Source organism: Scomber japonicus, chromosome 12, assembly GCF_027409825.1.
Source record: "Scomber japonicus isolate fScoJap1 chromosome 12, fScoJap1.pri, whole genome shotgun sequence".
NCBI lineage: Eukaryota > Metazoa > Chordata > Actinopteri > Scombriformes > Scombridae > Scomber > Scomber japonicus.
In genome coordinates, this window is record NC_070589.1 from 35,614,915 (window position 1) to 35,639,914 (window position 25,000).

Consider the following 25,000-nt stretch of genomic DNA (forward strand, 5'->3'; position numbering starts at 1 on the left):
CACACACCTTAACATTACTTCTCCTGTCAGTATGTTTGTGTGTGTTTGTATGTGTGTGTGTGTGTGTGTGTGTGTGTGTGTGTGTGTCTATTTGTGTGTGTCAGTGTGTGGGAGGCTTCTCACCTAGTGGGCGTGGCTGTGACTCACCTAGTGGGCGTGGCTGTGACTCACCTAGTGGGCGTGGCCGTGCGTCCCTCCTCTCCATCAGTGTGACTGTAGGACTCTTCATCACCCTCCTCTTCCTCTCGGTCTTCTCTGATGGCGGTGTTGGGGGCAGAGCCTCGCCTCCCTTCGCCGCTCCTCTTCCTCCTGCTGTCAGCAGCAGGTTTGGACAGAGGATGGTGGACGTGCAGAGACAGGTGACGATGTTCTGCAGAGAGTAATAACTTCCTGTTAATATTAAAATCAGGATGACATCAGAGGAGCTGCTGGTTCTGACTCACCTTCAAAGTCCTGCTCATTGTAGACTCGGAGCTTCTCTGGCGGGCTGCAGGCTGCAGGACGAAGAATCTGCTGGAAACACGGCACATCAAACGCCTTGTTCAGGTCTTCCTCCTCCTCATCTTCATCACTATGGCAACGTGGAGGAGGCGGAGTCTGAGAGAGGAGAGTCCAATCAGAGTGCAGCTCACACCTGAGCCTTTGAACTGCAGCTGTGTGTGTGTGTGTGTGTGTGCGCGCATTTTTCTATCCTGGTGGGGACCGCAACCTGACATATTACCAACCCTGTGGGGACCGACTCCTGGTTTCCATGGGAACGAGCATTGGAATCAATAGCAAACAGCCTCCTGATAGGCCTGGTCCCCACAAGGTTGGTTTTCCTGACTGTGTGTGAACCCCAGAGGTCACACACGGTACTGCAGTGTGGGGACCTTTTCCTGACAAAGTGTGTAAGTGTGTATATTAGCATGTTAGCTTCGTATTAGCATATTAGCTTAGCGATTAGACCCCAGGGTTAGGGTTTCAATCCAACATTTGTTCAAATACTGAATATTAATTGTACTGTGGCCAACAGTGATGTCAATTGTATGCTAATAGACGTTAGCATTACGGGTCCCAACAAGGGGGGGGCAACATTCAGGTTTCAGATTTATGAGAGTTTTTGATATTTCAAGTCATTTTTTTGTTCAAACAGAATTATGATGAATTTAGGAGTTAAAATTACGTCTCTAGACCCTTTAGAAAGGCTGGGACCCAGTCAGGGTCCCCACGAGGTAGTAAAAACAGGTATGTGTGTGTGTGTGTAACTGTGTGTGTGTAACCGCAGACACCAGAGGAGGTCATGTGACCAGATCAGATCTGGTGGTTCAGCTGGTAAACAGGAACACTGCTGCAGTAAATGTTCAACTACTTTTAATTTGAAACATGATTTTTTGATATTTAATGATTTAAAGTAAATCATAAATATTATTTTAGGCTGTAAAATGATGACAGGATGAAGTAAGAGCACAACCAGCTTCATTTGTTACTGAAATCAAATTTATGGGGTGAAATTCGACTCTTGTTTTGAAAGAGCAAGGGGTGGTCACATGACTCCGTGTCCTCAGGTGACCGTGGCGATGCAGCCGGCTGTGTTTAGCTCTCTTCCTGTGACATCACCACCCTGTGTCACCATGGCAACAGCATCACCTGGAGCGCCGGGAGCTAACAGACCAAGTTAATATGAGAAGACTCAGACTCACTGCAGGCACAGCAGCAGTGTCTCCATGGTAACGGCTCATTGCTCCTCCACAGGTCAGAGGTCAGAGGATGTTCAGCAGCAGAACCTGAAATGACATACGCTGCAGGTCAAAGGTCAACTACAGTAAACACATCATCAAACAGGCAGGTGTCTGTCAAGAGGTCAAAGGTCACAAGGAGTAGACAGTGAGTCAAGTTAACCAGAACATATAGCTAACCACATATAACTAACCAACATATAACTAACCACATATAACTAACCACATATAACTAACCAACATATAACTAACCACATATAACTAACCACATATAACTAACCAACATATAACTAACCTACATATAACTATCCATCCATCCATCCATCCTCTTCCGCTTATCCGGGGTCAGATCACGGGGGCAGCTGCCTAAGCAGGAAGCCCAGACTTCCCTCTCCCCAGCCACTTCGTCCAGCTCTTCCCGGGGGATCCCGAGGCGTTCCCAGGCCAGCCGAGAGACATAGTCTCTCCAGTGTGTCCTGGGTCTTCCTCGGGGTTTCCTACCGGTGGGACGTGCCCTGAACACCTCACCAGGGAGGCGTCCGGGAGGCATCCTGATTAGATGCCCGAGCCTCCTCATCTGGCTCCTCTCAACACGGAGGAGCAGCGGGTCTACTCCGAGCTCCTCCCGGATAACTGAGCTTCTCACCCTATCTCTAAGGAAGAGCCCAGCCAGCCTACGGAGGAAGCTCATTTCAGCCGCTTGTACCCGCGATCTTGTTCTTTGGGTCATGACCCAAAGCTCATGACCAGAGGTGAGGGTAGGAACCCAAAGCTCATGACCAGAGGTGAGGGTAGGAACCAAGACCGACTGGTAAATCCAGAGCTTTGCCTTTCGGCTCAGCTCTCTCTTCACCACGACGGATCTGTGCAGAGTCCGCATTACTGCAGACGCCGCACCGATCCGCCTGTCGGTCTCCCGCTCCATCCTTCCCTCACTCGTGAACAAGACCCCGAGGTACTTGAACTCCTCCGCTTGTGGCATCTCATCCCTGACCCGGAGAGTGCACTCCACCCTTTTCTGGTTGAGGACCATGGACTCGGATTTGGAAGTGCTGATTCTCATCCCGGCCGCTTCACACTCGGCTGCAAACCGATCCAGTGAGAGTTGGAGGTCACGGTCTGATGAAGCCAACAGGACCACATCATCTGCAAAAAGCAGTGACCCGATCCTGAGGTCACCAAACCGGACCCCCTCCACACCCTGGCTGCTCCTAGAAATCCTGTCCATAAAGATTATGAACAGGATCGGTGACAAAGGGCAGCCCTGGCGGAGTCCAACCCTCACTGGAAACAAGTCCCACTTATTACCGGCAATGCGGACCAAGCTCTGACACCGGTCAGACAGGGAACGGACGGACCGTATCAGGGGTCTGATACCCCGTATTCCCGGAGAACCCCCCACAGGATTGCCTGAGGGACACGGTCGAATGCCTTCTCCAAGTCCACAAAACACATGTGGACTGGTTGGGCCCCATGCACCCTCAAGGATCCTGCAGAGGTTGTAGAGCTGGTCCACAGTTCCACGGCCTGGACGAAAACCACACTGCTCCTCCTGAATCCGAGGTTCGACTATCCGACGGACCCTCCTCTCCAGCACCCCCGAATAGACCTTACCAGGGAGGCTGAGGAGTGTGATCCCCCTATAGTTGGAACACACCCTCCGGTCCCCCTTCTTAAAAAGAGGGACCACCACCCCAGTCTGCCAATCCAGAGGCACTGCCCCCGATGTCCACGCGATGCTGCAGAGTCGTGTCAACCATGACAACCCCACAACATCCAGGGCCTTGAGGAACTCGGGCCGGATCTCATCCACCCCCGGGGCCCTGCCACCGAGGAGCTTTTTGACCACCTCGGCAACCTCCACCCCAGAGATAGGAGAGCCCACACCCGAGTCCCCCGGCCCTGCTTCCTTACTGGAAGGCGTGTCGGTGGGATTGAGGAGGTCTTTGAAGTATTCCTTCCACCAATCCACAACGTCCCGAGTCGAGGTCAGCAGCGCACCGCCCCCACCGTACACAGTGTTGACGGTGCACTGCTTCCCCCTCCTGAGACGCCGGATGGTGGACCAGAATCTCTTCGAAGCCGTCCGGAAGTCTTTTTCCATGGCCTCACCGAACTCCTCCCATGTCCGGGTTTTTGCCTCAGCAACCGCCCTAGCTGCGCCCCGCTTGGTCTGCCGGTACCTGTCTGCTGCCTCCGGAGTCCTACAGGCCAATAAGGTCCTATAGGACTCCTTCTTCAGCTTGACGGCATCCCTCACCACCGGTGTCCACCAGCGGGTTCGGAGATTGCCAGCACGGCAGGCACCGACCACCTTGTGGCCACAGCTCCGGTCGGCCGCCTTAACAATGAAGGCACGGAACATGGCCCACTCGGACTCAATGTCCCCCGCCTCCCCCGGTACGTGGTCCAAGCTCTCCCGGAGGTGGGAGTTGAAACTCTCTCTGACAGGAGACTCTGCCAGACGTTCCCAGCAGACCCTCACAATACGTTTGGGTCTGCCGGGTCTGCCCGGCATCCCCCCCCCCCCCCATCGGAGCCAACTCACCACCAGGTGGTGATCAGTTGACAGCTCCGCCCCTCTCTTCACCCGAGTGTCCAAGACATGCGGCCGCAAGTCCGACGACACGACTACAAAGTCAATCATCAACTAACCACATATAACCAACATATAACTAACCACGTATAACTAACCAACATATAACTAACCACAGATAACTAACCACATATAACTAACTAACATATAACTAACCACATATAACTAACCACATATAACTAACCACGTATAACTAACCACGTATAACTAACATATAACTAACCACATATAACTAACTGACATATAACTAACATATAACTAACCAACATATAACTAACCAACATATAACTAACATATAACTAACCAACATATAACTAACCAACATATAACTAACTAACATATAACTAACCACATGTAACTAACCAACATATAACTAACCAACATATAACTAACCAACATATAACTAACCAACATATAACTAACCACATGTAACTAACCAACATATAACTAACATATAACTAACCAACATATAACTAACCAACATATAACTAACATATAACTAACCAACATATAACTAACCAACATATAACTAACCACATGTAACTAACCAACATATAACTAACCACATGTAACTAACCACATATAACCAACATATAACTAACCAACATATAACTAACATATAACTAACCACATATAACTAACTGACATATAACTAACCACATGTAACTAACCACATATAACTAACCAACATATAACTAACCAACATATAACTAACCACAGATAACTAACCACGTATAACTAACCAACATATAACTAACTAACCACTGTTCAGACACATTTTGCAGAGTCATGTGATATTTACATTGAACCAGAGATTTGATGCTTCTTCAGATTTAGCTGCTCAGTGTTGACATGGACTCTGCAGGAAACAGCTGATCTGTGTGTGTGTGTGTGTGTGTGTGTGTGTGTCTGTGTGTGTGTGTGTGTGTGTGTGTGTATGTGTGTGTATGTGTGTGTATGTGTGTGTATGTGTGTGTGTGTCTGTGTGTGTGTGTGTGTGTGTGTGTGTGTGTTTGAAACAGGAAGAGAGTTGGAGCCTACCTCCGCGTCCTTGCAGCACTGAAAGAGAGGAATTATAATGCAAAGACTGAACCAGCAGAGGGAATGTGTGTGGTGGTGGGGGGGGGCAGGAAGAAAGAAGAGAAGAAAAGAGGAGAGAAGGTGGGAGGGGGGAGAGGGGTGGAGGGGGGAGAGGGGTGGAGGGGGGGGGGCAGAACAGGGGTTGGAGGACAGACTGGAGAAAAGGTCTAACTCTGTTTCAGAAACCTGATCGGCTGAACGTCACCATGGAAACCGAACTGCCAGTCAAGGTTAGTCCGGCCTCCTGGCAGAGCTGCACATGGACCGATGATGTCACAGCAGCATCACAGTGATGATGTCACAGCAGCATCACTGTGATGATGTCACAGCGCATCACCACCTGTGTGATGATGATGATGCTCACCTGTGTGCATCATCACTCACCACATTAAAGGACCAGTGTGTGTGTGTGTGTGTGTGTGTGTGTGTGTGTATGTGTGTGTGTGTGTGTGTGTGTGTGTGTGTAATGATTCCTCCTGTTCATACTGAGCATTAGATCCTTCATCATGTTAACAGGAAGTGATGGAGGACTAAACCCACAGTCCTCCTTCTGTGGAAACATGGATTATAAAGTAGATCTGAAGCTTCAGAGTCTGAATGACAGAAAAGAAAGAAAGAAAGAAAGAAAGAAAAGAGAGAATGAAGAAAGGAAGAAATGAAAGAAAGAAAGAAAGAAAAGAGAGAATGAAGAAAGGAAGAAATGAAAGAAAGAAAGAAAGAAAGAAAAGGGGGAAGAAGAAAAAAACAAGAAGTTGGAGGAGGAGAGAAAGCAAGGAGTAGATGAGTCTTCATCTTCAGTGTTTTAGTAGCAAAGTCTTTTTGTTACTATACTTCCACCACAGAGAAAAAGGAAACACTAAGAGGAGGAAGGAAGGAAAGGAGGTAGGAAGGAAGGAAGGAAGGAAGGAAGGAAGGAAGGAAGGAAGGAAGGAAAGGAAAGGAAAGGAAACACTAAGAGGGAATCTGATGCTAAACAGACTGTAAATGTGTCAGATATCACTGATATGACTAACTCACACTACTATAGTTACTATGGTTACTATGGTTACTATACTAACTCACACTGCTATAGTTACTATAGTTACCATAGTAACCATAGTAACTATAGTAACTATAGTAAGTCACACTGCTGAAGCTCAATAGAAGCTGATCAAAGACTTTAAATGACTGAGATCCTCAGTTCATAGGAAACTGTTTGACTCACTGTGCATTTCATTAAATGTAATTTTATTGGCTTAATGTTTGGCATGATCTTACATTATAACTTTTATATTAAATAAAGCTAATGGAATACTATTGTTCTAAATATTACATTTCATCTGGTTACCATGGAGACCAGGAAACATTTACATGTTTTAAATGAAGTCATTATTAGTATAAGTCCACTTAAACACACTGCAGCTGATCACATATTTAATATCTATCATTCTTTTGTGGTTACACCATTTGACATTTTGTGGTTACACCATTTGACATATTCAGGAGCATTCAGTCTTTTGGTATAAAATGGGTCAAATGTCATTTCAAATCTCTCTTATTGATCTTTTTTTAATATATTGATTATATTGAACTGGGCGTAACCTCCATGATGTCTTGCTGCGGAGTTCAGTCTGAATTCAGTCCCTCCCTTCCTTCCTTCCTCCCTTCCTTCTGTCCTTTCTTTCTTTCCTTCTTTCCTTCCTTCCTCCTTTCCTCCTTTCCTTCCTCTTCCACCCTTCCTTCCTTGACTCTCTTATTGATCTTTTTTTAATATATTGATTATATTGAAGTGGTCGTAACCTCCATGGTGTCTTGCTGCGGAGTTCAGTCTGAATTCAGTCCCTCCCTTCCTTCCTTCCTCCCTTCCTTCTGTCCTTTCTTTCTTTCCTTCTTTCCTTCCTTCCTCCTTTCCTCCTTTCCTTCCTCTTCCACCCTTCCTTCCTTGACTCTCTTATTGATCTTTTTTTAATATATTGATTATATTGAAGTGGTCGTAACCTCCATGGTGTCTTGCTGCGGAGTTCAGTCTGAATTTATCTAGAAAACCAACAAAAATACTAAATGTACATTTTAACAAACCTGATGCTGCTTTTAAATCTAGTTTAACTGATTTATGGATTCATCATCTTACCAACATTTATTATCTCTGAGCTTTATTATATAAAGAACCTGAATAATAAAGCGTCTGCTGGTGAGTCGTGATGTGAAGTTCGATGTCGATTTAACTATTGATCATTTTCTGTTGATCGGTTGGTTGTTTCAGTTCATGTTGAAGCACATTAACAAGTCAGTGATATTAAGCCCTGACCTTTGACCTCCTGTGTGTGTGTGTGTGTGTGTGTGTGTGTGTGTGTGTTCGTACCTTTCAGTGTGTTGAGTTGTCGTCCAGCAGAGACAGAAACACAGGAACCAACCATCTGCTGCTTTTATAAGAAAGTGTGTGTGTGTGTGTGTGTGTATGTGTGTGTGTGTGTGTGTGTGTGTGTGTATGTCTGTGTGTGTGTCTGAGAAAGAAATTAACCTGTTAGCACAACAACAATTATCTAAAACATCCACATTAATTTGTGTGTGTGATTCATGCCGGTACATGAGAGTGTGTGTGTGTGTGTGTGTGTGTGTGTGTGTGTGTGTGTGTGTGTGTGTGTGTGTGTGTGTGTGTGTGTGTGTGAGTGTGTGTGTGTGTGTGTGTGCAGTTATAATCTGACCCACACAAGCATGTTTGTTTTTACTTGGCTGTCACATGATCACTGTCTCACGCTCAGAATCAGCTGATTCATAATTAATATAAATATAAAGAAACATTCAGACAAAACAACCTGACTTCTGTTTCCTACTTTTGATCATATTCTGTCACACACACACACACACACACACACACACACACACACACACACACACACACATAGACACACACACACACACACACACACACACACACATAGACACACACACACACACACACACACACACTCACACACACACACACACACACTCACACACACACACACTCACACTCACACTCACACTCACACACACACACACATACATATACACACACACACACACACACACACACACACACACACACTGTGGGAAACACTTACATATATTCCTACAGATGATAATCACTGAAACATTAAGAACATAAAGACACAACATACACACTCTGATACTATAATCACACAACATACACACAACATACACACTCTGATACTATAATCACACAACATACACACTCTGCTTGTTTCTGCTCAGCTGGTGTTTGTTGTGCAGACGTTTGAATTCTCACACTGAAGCTTCATGATGTCATGGGAAACATACTGTAACACACACACACACACACACACACACACACTACAACACCTCAGTGATTTATTTGGTGTCTGAATGTTAAATTCATGCTTTGCAAATAAAGTTTAACGTGATTATAATTAGAATTAAAAACATTATTTTTTTTTTAAGTCAATATTTAAAAACTCACTACTTACTTTTTTATTGATTCATTTAGTTTTAAGCGTCCAGTTAAAGGAAAATAATAATAATAATAACTTTATGCTGCCAGGGTTTAGTTTGAGTGAGAACCCTGGCAGCTGAGTTTTGGACGTGTTGGAGCCTGTCCAGAGTTTTATTGGGGACCCCAAACAGGATGGCATTACAATAGTCCAGACGTGAGGTGATGAATGCATGAAGGAAAGGAAGGAAGGAAGGATGGAAGGAAGGAAGGAAGGAAGGATGGAAGGAAGGATGAATGCAGGTATGAGAGTCAGAGAGTGAAGGACGGAGTCTTGAAATGTTCCTCAGGTGGAAGAAGGCGGATTTGGTGACAGATTTAATGTGTGTGTCGTATGAGAGTGTGGAGTCCAGTATAACACCCAGATTACGAACCTCCGAGGACAGTGAGATGCAGGAGCCGTCAACCAGGAGGACAACCATGAGTTCTGTCTTCTGACTGTTGAGTTTGAGCAGGTTGGTGGTCAAAATATAATAACTTTCATTTATGACAGATGATAATTGAAACCAGGACATTTGATATGAATGTATAATGATGCAGGACTGGTGTTTATTATGGGATGTTCTGCAGGATTAGGCACTGTGTGTTTAAACATCACTGACTGCTGCTCACCTACTCACACCTACTCACATTTACTCACTTACAGATACACACTACTGAGTGCACTTTTCTGTTACCAGTGTTTTGGTAACTAGTCTTCGGTCAGGAGCAGATATCGTCAGGTGGTGTCCGACCTTCAGTGAGTGTTTCTGCCCTCAACCACTTACACTCTCCAGTTGGCGGGCCGGCAGTGATTGGCCAGATCCCAGCAGGAGGCTCGCTCGGCCTCCTCAACCATCTTGCGAGGAGCTTGCTTTTTGCTTCTCCCGTCGAGGCCAAGTACTGACAGCAACTGCCATGCTGACTTGGCAGGGAAGCCTCTGCAGCCTATCCTACAGTCTTGGACCAAAGACTTTTTTTATGGTAGTGCAGACCGGTTTCTTTTTGCACCTCTCCCGCTCCAGTGTGTCGACAAGAGACAGAAGGACTTTATCATGGCGCCACCTATACCGTCCTTGGTCCTCGCCAGCCTCCCTCTCTGTCCGCAAAGCTTGCAGAGTGGATCCTCTCTCAGCCCCCAAACATGCAGGTGAGATGGCGAAGGAAGGAAGTCAAGAACAGACCGCAAGAGGAAGGATATGCGATATGGCTCTAACCTCCATAGTTCTGACCATGAGATTTTGCACCTGGGCAGATCCCACTCTGTACAGGCTCCCTGGGAACCTTGTTTCACTGCTTTTGCCATCCACCTTTCTTCCTCTCGGGTCCGAACTTCCGCCTGGACCATGCCCCGCCTGGTTCTTGCATCTGCATGCGCGTAGCTTTAGAGAGCTGGTTGCTTGCTCCACAGCTGTTTTGGCTGACCGCTTGCGCCCAGACCTGGTTGTGACACCTGCTCGCCTCACCAGGTCGTCGTTGGAATCACTGAGGCTTATTTGGACTCTACATTTGGCCACCTTGAACTCTTCAACAATCAATGATAGGGGAAGTTGAAGTTGCCCGGACCGGATGTAGAGGCCCACTGAGGAAAAGCTTGGTGGGACTCCGAGCCACCTCCTTAGGTGCTTGTTGATCTTCCTCTCGATGCCCTCAACAAGGAGGAGGCCTGAGGAGGAGGCCGTGTTGGTACAGACAAGTCTTGAATTTGCCCGGGAGTTCAGACTTGTCGATCTTCCCCAGCTATTCTTCAGTCTGCTTCAACACATTTGAGACGTTGGTGCTGTCAGCCAAGGATGCATCGAACCGCTTCCCCAAGCATTTTACTGGGTTGCCCACAATGGGTGGAATGATTTCTCCCTGGACATGGAGGCTAAACTTACTGGTAACTTTGCCTCTTTTGATCACCAAGCTTCTGGATTTCCTGGCCTTGAACAACATCCTTGCCCAGGTGGCTGCGTTGTCCAAGGTTTTCAGCACCCACCTCGCCATGTGTTGCTGTTGTTATCGTGATGTCATCCATGAACCCACACAGTACCGGTTGGATGACACCGGCCTCCAGTGTGGTGCCACGGGTTACACCCTCTGCTGCAGATATGAGTAGGCTCAAGCCCATCAGGAACAGGACAGGAGAGATAGTACATCCTGTGGGGTTTCCCTTCTGGAGGTCCAGCCAGTTGGTTGTAAAAGAGGCAGATGTGAATCTCAGTTTGAACCCTCCCAGATAGTTGGTGATCACGTCCTTGATGGCTGCAGGAATGCGGTCGTGGTCGAGCCCTTGTTGGATGAGGTCGTGTGGGACTGACCCGTAAGCCAGACTACTGTGAGGTTTCTATGCTTGGCCTCCTGGATCAACTGGGTGACCATGAGGTGTGTTCAATACATCCGGAGAATCCAGGGATGTCTCCTTTCTGGACGGATGTGTTGATGTAGTGGTTTTTTGTATTGTCTCATATTTACTCACACGTATTCAGATTTACTCACATTTAATAATATTTATTCAGATTGTTCAGCAGTCACAGACGGAATGAAAATTTACAACACAAATCTGAACTTTATGAGCTCATTAAATACACAACTGTTATTACAGAACATTAACTGAGGAACCAGGAGGAACCAGCAGGAACCATGAGGAACCAACAGGAACCAGCAGGAACCAGGAGGAACAAGCAGGAACCAGGAGGAACCAGGAGGAACCAGAAGGAACCAGGAGAAACCAGGAGGAACCAGGAAGAACCAGCAGGAACCAGGAGGAACCAGGAGGAACCAGCAGGAATCATGAGGAACCAGGAGGAACCAGCAGGAACCAGGAGGAACCAGGAGGAACCAGCAGGAATCAAGATAATCTTCTTCACCTCTCCTCCTTCTCCTCCTTCTCCTCCTTCCCCTTCTCCTTCTCCTCCTCCTTCTCTTTCTCCTTCCTCCTCTTCTTCACCTCCTTTAGGCCCTGGTGGATGTTCTCCACAGCTTCCTGGTCTCCAGCCTGCCGAGCCAGACTCAGAGCTTCCTGATAGAACTGGACCGCATCGTCCATCCGACCTGATGGACCAGAGACAAGCTCAGTGATGATGTCATAATATTAATGATGACGTCATATTAATGATGATGTCGATGTCATCATCGTAGATGAGAGCGAGGCAGCGAGGGCCGTCGTGTTTGAACCCTTCTCGCTAAAGTCTCTTTACAGTTCAACACGTTTATTACAAAAGCAAATGAATCTCTCACAGCCCCCCCTCTTCCCCTAAACTAACCGGTGACCTCTGACCTGTGTGCAGCAGGATGCCTGCCATGTTGCCTAGCAACACGTGTTGGTCCGGGTGTCCGGCGGTGCGGCTCAGATCCACCGCCTGCTGCACCAGCACCAGGGCGTCGTCATGGCGACCCTGCAGATCCAAGATGGTGGCCATGTCGCTCATCAGCACCAGAGTCTGACAGGAAACACAGCGATGACATCACTTCCTTCACTCCCCACTGCAAAATCACTGTACGTGTGTACCTGTGTGTGTGTACCTGTGTGTACCTGTGTGTATGTGTGTGTACCTGTGTGTACCTGTGTGTACCTGTGTGTGTGTGTGTGTACCTGTGTGTATCTGTGTGTACCTGTGTGTGTGTGTGTGTGTGTGTGTATGTGTGTACCTGTGGGTGTGTGTCTCCCTGCTCCTGGCGGCAGATGTTCAGAGCCTTCTGATAGTCTTGTCCAGCTTGTGTCAGGTGCAGCGTTGCTGCTCGGTATCGAGCCCGCGAGTCAAAACAAAGTCCGAGCAGCAGACGCGTGTTCTTCCTCAGAGCTTCCTGTTCCTCTGAGGAAACAACAGAACAATGAGCATAGGCATGGGCCGGTTACCGGTTTCAAGGTATACCACGGTATGAAAAAGTCACAGTTTCAAAACCACTAAAAATTTCCGTCACACCGTTCCTGTGGTATGATACAGTCTGTGGTATGATACAGTCTGGGGGTATGATACAGTCTGTGGTATGATACAGTCTGTGGGTATGATACAGTCTGTTTGTATGATACAGTCTGTGGTATGATACAGTCTGATACAGTCTATGGTATGATACAGTCTGTGGTATGATACAGTCTGTGGGTATGATACAGTCTGTGGTATGATACAGTCTGTGGTATGATACAGTCTGTGGGTGTCTGTGGTATGATACAGTCTGTGGGTATGATACAGTCTGTGGTATGATACAGTCTGTGGTATGATACAGTCTGTGGTATGATACAGTCTGTGGGTATGATACAGTCTGTGGGTATGATACAGTCTGTGGTATGATACAGTCTGTGGGTATGATACAGTCTGTGGGTATGATACAGTCTGTGGGTATGATACAGTCTGTGGTATGATACAGTCTGTGGATATGAGCGGGTTTTTTAATGTGACGTCTGGTCAGAGAGAGAGTGGAAGTCGCTCAGGTCGTGTGCAGCTGCAGCGTAAAGTCCAACCCCTCCCGTACTCCGGTTGCTGTTACAAGCAGGTAGCTCTGCAGGCTGTTGCAGCGTGAAGTCCAACCCCTCCCGTACTCCGGTTGCTGTTTACAAGCAGGTTGCTCTGCAGGCTGTTGCAGCGTGAAGTACAACCCCTCCCGTACTCGGTTGCTGTTACAAGCAGGTAGCTCTGCAGGCTATTGCAGCGTGAAGTACAACCCCTCCCGTACTCCGGTTGCTGTTTACAAGCAGGTAGCTCTGCAGGCTGTTGCAGCGTGAAGTACAACCCCTCCCGTACTCCGGTTGCTGTTACAAGCAGGTAGCTCTGCAGGCTGTTGCAGCGTGAAGTCCAACCCCTCCCGTACTCCGGTTGCTGTTTACAAGCAGGTTGCTCTGCAGGCTGTTGCAGCGTGAAGTACAACCCCTCCCGTACTCGGTTGCTGTTACAAGCAGGTAGCTCTGCAGGCTATTGCAGCGTGAAGTACAACCCCTCCCATACTCCGGTTGCTGTTTACAAGCAGGTAGCTCTGCAGGCTGTTGCAGCGTGAAGTACAACCCCTCCCGTACTCGGTTGCTGTTTACAAGCAGGTAACTCTGCAGGCTGTTGCAGCGTGAAGTACAACCCCTCCCATACTCCGGTTGCTGTTTACAAGCAGGTAGCTCTGCAGGCTGTTGCAGCGTGAAGTCCAACCCCTCCCGTACTCGGTTTCTGTTACAGGCAGGTAGCTCTACAGGCTGTATGACGGCTGAAGGAGGCGAGCCCCCCGAACCCCCCCCCCCCCCGTCTAAAAGGACCAAGTCAGCTGTATTTATACTTGGGCTACCGTAAAAAGAGACAGCTGCGGCTCAGAGGAAGAAGGTAACGGACAGTAGCAGCGCGAGGAGGAAATGATCGTGAGCAAGTCTCCAAAAACTGTTGATTCAGTTTTAAGCTCCTGCTGCATTTATTTATTTATTTATATTTATCTTAGAAGTGTTTTTACTTTTTCTATTATTTATGTTCTGATCTTGAGCCACAGGTTAAGTGATTGCATTTATTTGCATTTTGTGTTTTTTTCTCACAAAAAATAATTTATTTATGTCGTGACTTGAGTTGCAGGTTTAGCCTCAGTTAAAGGACTGCACTTATTTTTTTTATTATTTATTCAGAAATAATTCATTTATTTTTTATTATGATTTATTTTAAATACATATTTACTAAAAATAAAAGACTGCTCAATGGGAAAAAAATCTTATAGGCTACAGACATTTCAAAATATCACATTTTATAGCCGTAATCATAATACCATGAAACCGTGAAACCGTCAGAATCTCATACCGGCCCACGCCGAGATGAGCTGCAGCTGAAACACTGAGACGCAGTGAGACTCTCACCTGTCTGCTGCTCTGCTGGAAGCTGCTTCTGCTGCTCCAGTTTGGCTTCAAGAGACTCTGTACAGAACCTGAACCCATGCTCCGCCAGCTCCACCCTGACACACACACACACACACACACACACACACACACACACACACACACACACATCAGTGACCTCTGACCTCCACCAGCTGTCTCTCAGCTCATCAGTGAAGTTGTCGTCTTACTTGTTCTGTTCAGCGTAGATGGTGGCGAGTTTCAGAGACATTTCAATAATGGCATTATCATCCTGGAAGACAAACAGGAAGTCAGAGAACACACACAGACACACACACACACACACACACACACACACACACACACATACACACACACACAGACACACACACACACACACACACACACACACACACACACACACACAGACACAGACACACAGACACAGACACACACAGACACACACACACACACACACACAGACACACACACACCTGTGGCGTTCCTCCTGACAGCATGAAGCTCATCGCTGCTTTGAAGAGTTTCTCCGCCTGAGAAGAGGAAGAGTGATGATGATGATGATGATGATGATGATGATGTCATACAGTTACTGTTACTACTGTTGCCATGGTGACAGAATATTATGAACCAGCTGAGCTGTGATTGGATGGTACTCACGCTATCCAGCTGCCCCTGTACGTACGCTAGGTTCGCCATCTGAGAAACACAGGTCAAAGGTTACAAGAGTACATTTACTAAAATACTGTAGTACAGTTAGAGGTACTAGTACTTTACTGTAGTACAGTTAGAGGTACTAGTACTATACTGTAGTACAGTTAGAGTTACTAGTACTATACTGTAGTACAGTATGAGGTACTAGTACTATACTGTAGTACAGTTAGAGGTACTAGTACTTTACTGTAGTACTGTTAGAGGTACTAGCACTTTACTGTAGTACAGTTAGAGGTACTAGTACTTTACTGTAGTACAGTTAGAGGTACTAGTACTTTACTGTAGTACAGTTAGAGGTACTAGTACTTTACTGTAGTATTTCCATGTGATGCTACTTTCTACATTTATTGAACAGCTTTAGTTACTTTTCAGATGCAGATTTGACACAATGGAAAATATAACAAGCTTTTAAAATACAGCACATTGTTAAAGACCCCTCCCTGGAACCAGTCTCCTCCAGAGGGAGGGACTGTCCACTCGTCCACTCTGGAGTTGCCACTGGTGAGAGGCACTGGGCAGGGGTGGCAATACTTATTGCCCCCCGGCTTGGTGCCTGTATGTTGGAGTTTACCCCGGTAGACGAGAGGGTAGCCTCCCTCCGCCTTCGGGTGGGGGGGCAGATCCTGACTGTTGTTGGTGCCTATGGTCCGAACAGCAGCTCAGAGTATCCACCCTTCTTGGACTCCTTGGAGGGGGGGCTGGAGAGTCTCCCTCTGGGGATTCCCTCGTTCTGCTGGGGGACTTCAACGCCCACGTTGGCAGCGACAGTGAGACCTGGAGGGGTGTGATTGGGAGGAACGGCCCCCCCGATCTGAACCAGAGCGGTGCTCTGTTATTGGACTTCTGTGCTCGTCACAGGTTGTCCATAACGAACACCATGTTCAAGCATAAGGGGGGGGGGGGGGGATCCATATGTACACTTGGCACCAGGACACCCTAGGCCGTGTCGTCGGACTTGCGGCCGCATGTCTTGGACACTCGGGTGAAGAGAGGGGCGGAGCTGTCAACTGATCACCACCTGGTGGTGAGTTGGCTCCGATGGGGGGGGGGAGGATGCCGGTCAGACCTGGCAGACCCAAACGTATTGTGAGGGTCTGCTGGGAACGTCTGGCAGAGTCTCCTGTCAGAGAGAGTTTCAACTCCCACCTCCGGGAGAGCTTCGACCACGTACCGGGGGAGGCGGGGGACATTGAGTCCGAGTGGGCCATGGTCCGTGCCTCCATTGTTAAGGCGGCCGACCGGAGCTGTGGCCGCAAGGTGGTCGGTGGCTGTCGTGGCGGCAATCCCCGAACCCGCTGGTGGACACCGGCGGTGAGGGATGCCGTCAAGCTGAAGAAGGAGTCCTATAGGACCTTTTTGGCCTGTAGGACTCCGGAGGCAGCAGACAGGTACCGGCAGACCAAGCGGAGCGCAGCTACGGCGGTCACTGAGGCAAAAACCCGGACATGGGAGGAGTTTGGCGAGGCCATGGAGAACGACTTCCGGACAGCTTCGAAGAGGTTCTGGACCACCATCAGGCGTCTCAGGAGGGGGAAGCAGTGCGCCGTCAACACTGTGTACGGTGGGGGCGGTGCGCTGCGGACCAGTGAAGACCTGGAACTGTGGACCAGCTCTACACCCTCTGCAGGATCCTTGAGGGTGCATGGGGCCCAACCAGTCCACATGTGTTTTGTGGACTTGGAGAAGGCATTCGACCGTGTCCCTCGGAGAGTCCTGTGGGGGGTTCTCCGGGAGTACGGGGTATCGGACCCCCTGATACGGGCCGTCCGTTCCCTGTATGACCGGTGTCAGAGCTTGGTCCACATTGCCGGTAATAAGTCGTACTTGTTTCCAGTGAGGGTTGGACTCCGCCAGGGCTGCCCTTTGTCACCGATCCTGTTCATAATCTTTATGGACAGGATTTCTAGGTGCAGCCAGGGTGTGGAGGGGGTCCGGTTTGGTGACCTCAGGATTGTGTCACTGCTTTTTGCAGATGATGTGGTCCTGTTGGCTTCATCAGACCGTGACCTCCAACTCTCACTGGATCGGTTCGCAGCCGAGTGTGAAGCGGCCGGGATGAGAATCAGCACCTCCAAATCCGAGTCCACGGTCCTCAACCGGAAAAGGGTGGAGTGCACTCTCCGGGTCGGGGATGAGATCCTGCCCCAAGTGGAGGAGTTCAAGTACCTTGGGGTCTTGTTCACAGTGAGGGAAGGATGGAGCGGGAGATCGACAGGCGGATCGGTGCGGCGTCTGCAGTAATGCGGACTCTGCACAGATCCGTCGTGGTGAAGAGAGAGCTGAGCCGAAAGGCAAAGCTCTGGATTTACCAGTCGGTCTTGGTTCCTACCCTCACCTCTGGTCATGAGCTTTGGGTCGTGACCCAAAGAACAAGATGGCGGGTACAAGCGGCTGAAATGATCTTCCTCCGTAGGCTGGCTGGGCTCTCCCTTAGAGATAGGGTGAGAAGCTCAGTTATCCGGAGGGAGCTCGGAGTAGACCCGCTGCTCCTCCACGTTGAGAGGAGCCAGATGAGGAGGCTCGGGCATCTAGTCAGGATGCCTCCCGGACGCCTCCCTGGTGAGGTGTTCAGGGCCCGTCCCACCGGTAGGAGACCCAGGACACGCTGGAGAGACTAAGTCTCTCGGCTGGCCTGGGAACGCCTCGGGATCCCCCGGGAAGAGCTGGACGAAGTGGCTGGGGAGAGGGAAGTCTGGGCTTCCTGCTTAGGCTGCTGCCCCCGAGACCCGACCAGGATAAGCGGCAAGAAGACGACGACATTGTTAAAGATGGATCCAGTGGCTTCCAACCTTTTTGTCTTTTGACGTTTTGTGTGTAGTCGGCTCGCATTCAGACACATCATCACAATACTGCAGTACTTGTACCTGGCTGTATGTGTAGATGATCGCTTGGTTGTTGTTGGTCTGATGAGCCAGAACGACGGCCTGATGCAGGAACCCAGAGGCAGCGTCCAGCTGACCACGATACACACTGAGCTGCACACACACGCACACGCACACACACACACACACACACACACACACACACACACACAGGTGTTTAATCTCTGCAACAGATGTTTAGTTGACAGACTACAGTCAGTGAATCTACCTTTGCTCTCTTCAGCAGCAGAATCAGGTCGTCTTCTTTCTTCTGAGCTTCATCTCGGTAGTCTTCCTCCGTCCTGAACAGAGAGAACGCTGCACAGGCACACACACATACACACACGCACACACACACAAACACACACACACACACAAACACACACACACACACACAAACACACAAAACGTATTTCATTGCAGTTTAAAGGTTAAATAAGAAGATTTCTGGCTGAACGTACCGAGGGCTGCACACAGTACTCCTCCTCTTCCTCCTGCTGTTCCTGCTGTTCCTCCTCTTCCTCCTCCTCCTCCTCCTCCTCCTCCTCCTCCTCCTCCTCCTCCTCCTCTTCCTCCCTGTGTGATCTGGAGGTTTCTCCCAATGGACTCATGTGTGCTGATATTTACCCAGCAGGCCGAGCGTCTTCCTGCCTCCGGCTGTGATGTCACAGAGCCGCTGTGATGTCTGCCAGGTTTGATTGATTATTGATTATTTAAAGAACTCGGATGAATGATAATGAACAATTATCAGCTCTGTCCTAATCAATGAATCTGTTTCAGCTTAAAGTCTGAATCTGAATTATTATATACGATTATAGTTGTATTGATTATTGGTTATAGCTGAAGCTGCAGGTGGTTAGAAAGCTTCTCTCCTTAGATCGGTCCCACGTACAATAATCCAACATGACATGAAAACAATAACAGATGGAAAACCCTAACCCTAACAGAGGCGTGAAAAGGAGCAGCGTCCACAGGAGATAATAAAGACCTGAGGTCTGTGTGACCTCGGGGGGGGGGGGGGGGGGGGGGGGGGTCAGACGTAGAAATGTTTTATTTTAGCTCCTTATGAGCTTCACAAAACATCAAACAGAGTTATTAACATTATAACCTCAGTAACACTAGTGACCTCTGACCCTCAACAAGCTGCACATCTGTTAACTAACTAGAGGTCAGACTACTTCCGGTCTGATCTGGTTTATAATGACGCGGTTAACGGAGGAGGGGGGGGATGGGGGGGGGGGGGGTCAACCTGCTCAGGTGAGATCCGCCTCCAGCTGAGATCCTGCAGGATCCTGGAGACCTGAACCCGCTCCCAATCCGGAGGACAGCACGGTGCAGGCTGGACGCCGCCATCTTCTCTGTTTACATCACGACCGGAAGTCACGAGGTGGGGCTCGACGTCTTCACAATAAAAGCACCATCTGATCCTGCAGCTGTCGGAACTCCTGAAACACTCTGCAGGTTAGTTTAAATCATACGTCACTGCTCCATGACGTCATCAGGTTAGTTTATACCATAAAATATTAAACTATGATTGTTTCATGTTTTAACTTTACTGTAACTGACTGACGTCATCAGTCTCATAAAGATCAAATCTCTTTTAACCAGTTAAACATTTAGACAAAGTACAAAGTTAAATCAGGATCTTTATATCTCAATATTATTTTCATTGCTGCATAAAGTTATTATATTAATATTATAAAATAATTATATTATTGCCCCATGTCTTTCTCTCTGTTTCTAATGTTTTTAATGTTTTTAATGTCTTTAATGTTTTTGTCACAATAATTAAACTAAATGTTTTTTCATGAACTTAATAAAGTTTTTTTTTTTTTTGGTTTGTTTTGTTTTTTTGGGTGAACTTTGTCCCGGAAGTGAACAGCTGGACGGTCTGCAGCTGCAGCAGCTGCTCGGATCAGAACCAAACCTGAACCCGTTTTATCACCGAACCCGGTCAGACCTGCGGACTGCAACCAGCGGGATGGATCCCGGTCCGGTGTCCGCGCGGGACTCTCCGGTAAACACACCGAGCACCGGGCTGCTAGCACGGCGAGCTAACAGCTAACAGCTAACAGCCTTCAGAACAAAGCGCGCACACACACACTAAACACACACACACACACACACACACACACACACACACATATCAAACACACACACACACACACACACACACACACACACACACACGGCTCTGTTCTGTTCTGCGGTTCGTCCTGCAGCAGAACTCTGCTCAGACCAGACAAGTCCACAACAGAGTCATTAAGCTGTTCTCTCAGGGAGCAGAGGTCTGTTATCTCGGGGAGCAGAGGTCTGTTATCTCGGGGAGCAGAGGTCTGTTCTCTCAGGGAGCAGAGGTCTGTTCTCTCTGTTCTCTCAGGGAGCAGAGGTCTGTTCTCTCAGGGAGCAGAGGTCTGTTCTCTCAGGGAGCAGAGGTCTGTTCTCTCGGGGAGCAGAGGTCTGTTCTCTCTGTTCTCTCAGGGAGCAGAGGTCTGTTCTCTCTGTTCTCTCGGGGAGCAGAGGTCTGTTCTCTCTGTTCTCTCAGGGAGCAGAGGTCTGTTCTCTCGGGGAGCAGAGGTCTGTTCTCTCTGTTCTCTCAGGGAGCAGAGGTCTGTTCTCTCAGGGAGCAGAGGTCTGTTCTCTCAGGGAGCAGAGGTCTGTTCTCTCTGTTCTCTCAGGGAGCAGAGGTCTGTTCTCTCAGGGAGCAGAGGTCTGTTCTCTCTGTTCTCTCAGGGAGCAGAGGTCTGTTCTCTCAGGGAGCAGAGGTCTGTTCTCTCTGTTCTCTCAGGGAGCAGAGGTCTGTTCTCTCTGTTCTCTCAGGGAGCAGAGGTCTGTTCTCTCAGGGAGCAGAGGTCTGTTCTCTCGGGGAGCAGAGGTCTGTTCTCTCGGGGAGCAGAGGTCTGTTCTCTCTGTTCTCTCGGGGAGCAGAGGTCTGTTCTCTCGGGGAGCAGAGGTCTGTTCTCTCAGGGAGCAGAGGTCTGTTCTCTCTGTTCTCTCAGGGAGCAGAGGTCTGTTCTCTCGGGGAGCAGAGGTCTGTTCTCTCAGGGAGCAGAGGTCTGTTCTCTCAGGTAGCAGAGGTCTGTTCTCTCTGTTCTCTCAGGGAGCAGAGGTCTGTTCTCTCGGGGAGCAGAGGTCTGTTCTCTCGGGGAGCAGAGGTCTGTTCTCTCGGGGAGCAGAGGTCTGCTCTCTCGGGGAGCAGAGGTTTGTTTGTGTTGCTGAGCAGAGAAACTAAACCGGTTCAGACTCTAAGTTTGTGCTGGTTGATGATCGTATTGTCACATTTGGGACAGTTTGGTGAACTTAAATTTTTTCATGTGTTTATTTCCTGTTCAGGAAGCTGCTGAAGAACTCGGCAGCATCCGGATCAAGATGGAACCAGACGGCGACGTGGAGATCCAGTCGTATCCGGTTCTGAAGAAACTGTCCATCAAACTGACCGACTGCAGGGCGTGGCTGGAGGGGCGGGACTTCCTGTCTCTGGGTGAGGTCTCATGAGTCAGGTCAAAAACTCCCCCAATACGCATACAGGAACTGTTACCTCACATATTTAATGTATTTATGTATTTTAAGAAAGGATTTTCTGTAAACTGTCTGCCAAGGGCAATAAAGTTTTATTCTAATGTATAAACTCCTCATTCAGCCTGACCTCTGACCCCTGACCTCTCACCTCTCACCTCTGACCTCTGACCCCTGACCTCTGACCCCTGACCTCTGACCCCTGACCTCTCACCTCGCAGACGATCACCCTCAGCTCTACAGACTGAGGCAGCAGCACCCGACCAACACTGGCAGGAAGATGGTCTACTGCCCCGAGTGTAAGAAAGGTTTCTACAAGTCTTCTCACCTGGAGGCTCACCTGAGAGTCCACCAGGGCCAGAAACCCAACGAGTGCTGGCAGTGCGGTAAGACCTACCCGACCCTGCTGAGCCTCGTCATCCACCAGCAGATCCACGACCGCAACCAGCCCTACCGCTGCTCCTACTGCGACAAGACCTTCGCCCTGAAGCGTGACTGGAAGACCCACCACCGGACGCACTCGGGCACCAAACCCTTCAAGTGCTGGTTTTGCGGGGACGGGTTCGGCTGTCACGACGAGCTGGCGGAGCATCTGGGGACCCACGAGGGGGAGAAGTGCTACCACTGCAAGATCTGCAACAAGATGTTCGTCTCCTACCAAGGCTTCAACTTCCACAGCCGCTCGCACAGGAACCAGAAGATGCTGCCCTGCAACAAGTGCAAGAAGACCTTCGCCAACCCTCAGAGCCTGAAGGTCCACCAGGTAGGCTCGCCCCCTGAAACCTCTGACACTGATCACCAGGTAGGCTCGCCCCCCGAAACCTCTGACACTGATCACAAGGTAGGCTCGCCCCCTGAAACCTCTGACACTGATCACCAGGTAGGCTCGCCCCCCGAAACCTCTGGCACTGATCCCCAGGTAGGCTCGCCCCCTGAAACCTCTGACACTGATCACCAGGTAGGCTCGCCCCCTAAACCTCTGGCACTGATCCCCAGGTAGGCTCGCCCCCGAAACCTCTGACACTGATCACCAGGTAGGCTCGCCCCCCTGAACCTCTGACACTGATCACCAGGTAGGCCCGCCCCCCGAAACCTCTGACACTGATCACCAGGTAGGCTCGCCCCCCGAAACCTCTGACACTGATCGCCAGGTAGGCTCGCCCCCCGAAACCTCTGACACTGATCTCCAGGTAGGCTCGCCCCCCGAAACCTCTGACACTGATCCCCAGGTAGGCTCGCCCCTGAAACCTCTGACACTGATCGCCAGGTAGGCTCGCCCCCCTAAACCTCTGACACTGATCACAAGGTAGGCTCGCCCCTTAAACCTCTGACACTGATCACCAGGTAGGCCCGCCCCCCATAACCTCTGACACTGATCTCCAGGTAGGCTCACCCCCTAAACCTCTGACACTGATCATCAGGTAGGCTCACCTCTGAAACCTCTGACACTGATCACCAGGTAGGCTCGCCCCTTAAACCTCTGACACTGATCACCAGGTAGGCTCGCCCCTGAAACCTCTGACACTGATCACCAGGTAGGCTCGCCCCTTAAACCTCTGACACTGATCACCAGGTAGGCTCGCCCCCCGAAACCCAGAAACCTGGTTTTGAGACTGATCCAGTTCCGAAAGTAGTTATATTAGTTGGGTTAGGGATGATTTGGTGTAACTTCTGATGGCAGCGCTCCAGGAACAAATGCAAATACTACAAATATATACAATATATTTGTATGTATACAAATCCTGCCCTGTTTTGCCTCCAGGATGTTTATCTTACGTAGGTTAAAACTGGTTAGTTGAGTTCAGAGTGACTCTGCTAATGTTACAGACTGTTACTTATTTTAAAAAGTTAAATCTAGCCGGCAAGAGTATTGATAAAGATGAGTAGTATTGATAAAGATCAATAGTATTGATAAAGATTAGTAGTATTGATAAAGATTAGTAGTATTGATAAAGAGTAATAGTATTGATAAAGATTAGTAGTATTGATAAAGTGATACCTGTCTCTGCCACCAGGTGACACACTCCAACAGGAAGCCACACAAATGTCCAACCTGTGGAAAAGGCTTCAAGCTGCTGAGCGGCCTGCGCTGCCACCAGCGGACCCACGAGGACCTGAAGGCCTACCACTGCACCGAGTGTGGGAAGTGCTTCTCCAGCCTGCAGGGACTGAAGCTGCACAACCGCACGCACACCGGACTGAAGCCCTACAAGTGCACTGAGTGCGGGAAGAGGTTCACACAGTCGCCCCACCTGAAGTCACACATGGTGACCCACACGGGCGAGAGGCCTTTCCTCTGCACCACCTGCGGCAAGAGGTTCACCCAGTCGTCCCACCTGAGGTCCCACATCACGCTGTTCCACGTGGGCGAGAAGCCGTTCACTTGCACCGACTGCGGGAAGAGCTTCACCATCGCTCACTACCTGAAGGTGCACCGGCTGAGCCACACCAAGGAGAAGCTGTACCAGTGCTCGTACTGCGAGAAGTCCTTCTCCTACCACAACTCCTGGAGAGCGCACGAAAGGATCCACACCGGCGAGCGTCCCTTCAGCTGCCAGGACTGCGGCCAGAGCTTCATCACGTCGGGTTCGCTGCTGAGCCACCAGAGAGCCAAACATACGGGAGAGAAGAGCCACTACTGCTTCACCTGCGGGGAGTTCTTCTTCACCAGCTCGCTGCTGCGGATCCACCAGCTGGATCACACCGGCGAGCGGCCGCACGTCTGCAGCTGCGGCAAGACCTTCAAAACCAAAGGAGTGCTGCGCTACCACCTGAAGAGGTTCACCGACCACCAGCCGGCCGAGTGAGGCGCCGCCTGAAACACGCGGTTCTTCCTGTTGATCTCATTCCAAAGTGTTCGTGACTCTTTGCACCAGAAGCTGCTTTATGAACCATTTGAGTTTTTGCACCGAGCTGCGACACAGGCTCGTTTTTCAGAAGGTGCTGCTGGTTCAACGGCTCGTTAGTCCAAAACCTCAACAGTCCAAAAACCTTCCTGTTCAACCGAAACCATCATTAATCTGACAGCCTGAACACAGCCTGAAAACAGCCTGTAAACAGTCTGAAAATAGTCTGAACACAGTCTGTAAACAGTCTGTAAACAGCCTGAAAATAGTCTGAAAACAGCCTGAAAACAGTCTGAAAACAGCCTGAAAATAGTCTGAAAACAGCCTGAAAACAGCCTGAACACAGTCTGAAAACAGCCTGAACACAGTCTGCAAACAGCCTGAACACAGTCTGAAAATAGTC

General features: G+C 49.2%; 3 protein-coding genes across 3 annotated transcripts in view; 1 reads left to right on the forward strand and 2 right to left on the reverse strand.

Annotated features, from left to right (window-relative positions):
• Positions 1-11,640, reverse strand: part of slc4a2a (solute carrier family 4 member 2a) — a 29,378-nt gene extending 17,738 nt beyond the window's left edge. The window contains exons 1-5 of the mRNA XM_053330916.1: positions 11,460-11,640; positions 10,744-11,161; positions 10,081-10,615; positions 444-597; positions 172-370 (exon numbers count right to left, since the gene is read on the reverse strand). Coding sequence (XP_053186891.1) covers positions 172-370; positions 444-597; positions 10,081-10,615; positions 10,744-11,161; positions 11,460-11,640 — 1,487 coding nt within the window. The remainder of the gene's footprint in view (positions 1-171; positions 371-443; positions 598-10,080; positions 10,616-10,743; positions 11,162-11,459) is intronic.
• On the reverse strand, positions 11,377-19,593 carry ttc19 (tetratricopeptide repeat domain 19). The gene is made up of 11 exons (XM_053329474.1): positions 19,485-19,593; positions 18,697-18,920; positions 18,465-18,553; positions 18,239-18,349; positions 15,321-15,359; positions 15,137-15,193; positions 14,873-14,934; positions 14,664-14,758; positions 12,497-12,660; positions 12,126-12,288; positions 11,377-11,899 (listed from the first exon to the last, which is right to left on the reverse strand). Exons 1-11 carry the CDS (start codon positions 19,586-19,588, stop codon positions 11,712-11,714), a joined length of 1,296 nt encoding a protein of 431 aa, XP_053185449.1. The 5' UTR covers positions 19,589-19,593; the 3' UTR covers positions 11,377-11,711.
• A 530-nt stretch (positions 19,594-20,123) lies between these two features.
• Positions 20,124-24,754, forward strand: LOC128368620 (oocyte zinc finger protein XlCOF6-like). Its single transcript, XM_053329473.1, has 5 exons — positions 20,124-20,252; positions 21,569-21,716; positions 21,973-22,514; positions 22,554-22,592; positions 23,767-24,754. The coding sequence occupies exons 1-5, from the start codon at positions 20,217-20,219 to the stop codon at positions 24,556-24,558; spliced, it is 1,557 nt and encodes a 518-aa protein (XP_053185448.1). The 5' UTR covers positions 20,124-20,216; the 3' UTR covers positions 24,559-24,754.
• The last annotated feature ends 246 nt before the right edge of the window (positions 24,755-25,000 follow it).

Excerpts from the sequence above, each read along its gene's own strand:
- LOC128368620 (XM_053329473.1), top strand. The coding sequence starts at position 20,217 with ATGGATCCCGGTCCGGTGTCCGCGCGGGACTCTCCG. Across the intron at positions 20,253-21,568 it reads TGTCCGCGCGGGACTCTCCG|GAAGCTGCTGAAGAACTCGG; the intron begins GTAAACACACCG and ends TTTCCTGTTCAG. Across the intron at positions 22,515-22,553 it reads AGAGCCTGAAGGTCCACCAG|GTAGGCTCGCCCCCCGAAAC; the intron begins GTAGGCTCGCCC and ends ACTGATCACCAG.
- ttc19 (XM_053329474.1), bottom strand. The coding sequence starts at position 19,588 with ATGGCGGCGTCCAGCCTGCACCGTGCTGTCCTCCGGATTGGGAGCGGG. Across the intron at positions 15,360-18,238 it reads TCATCTACACATACAGCCAG|ATGGCGAACCTAGCGTACGT; the intron begins GTACAAGTACTG and ends TGTGTTTCTCAG. Across the intron at positions 15,194-15,320 it reads TACAGGGGCAGCTGGATAGC|GCGGAGAAACTCTTCAAAGC; the intron begins GTGAGTACCATC and ends TCCTCTTCTCAG.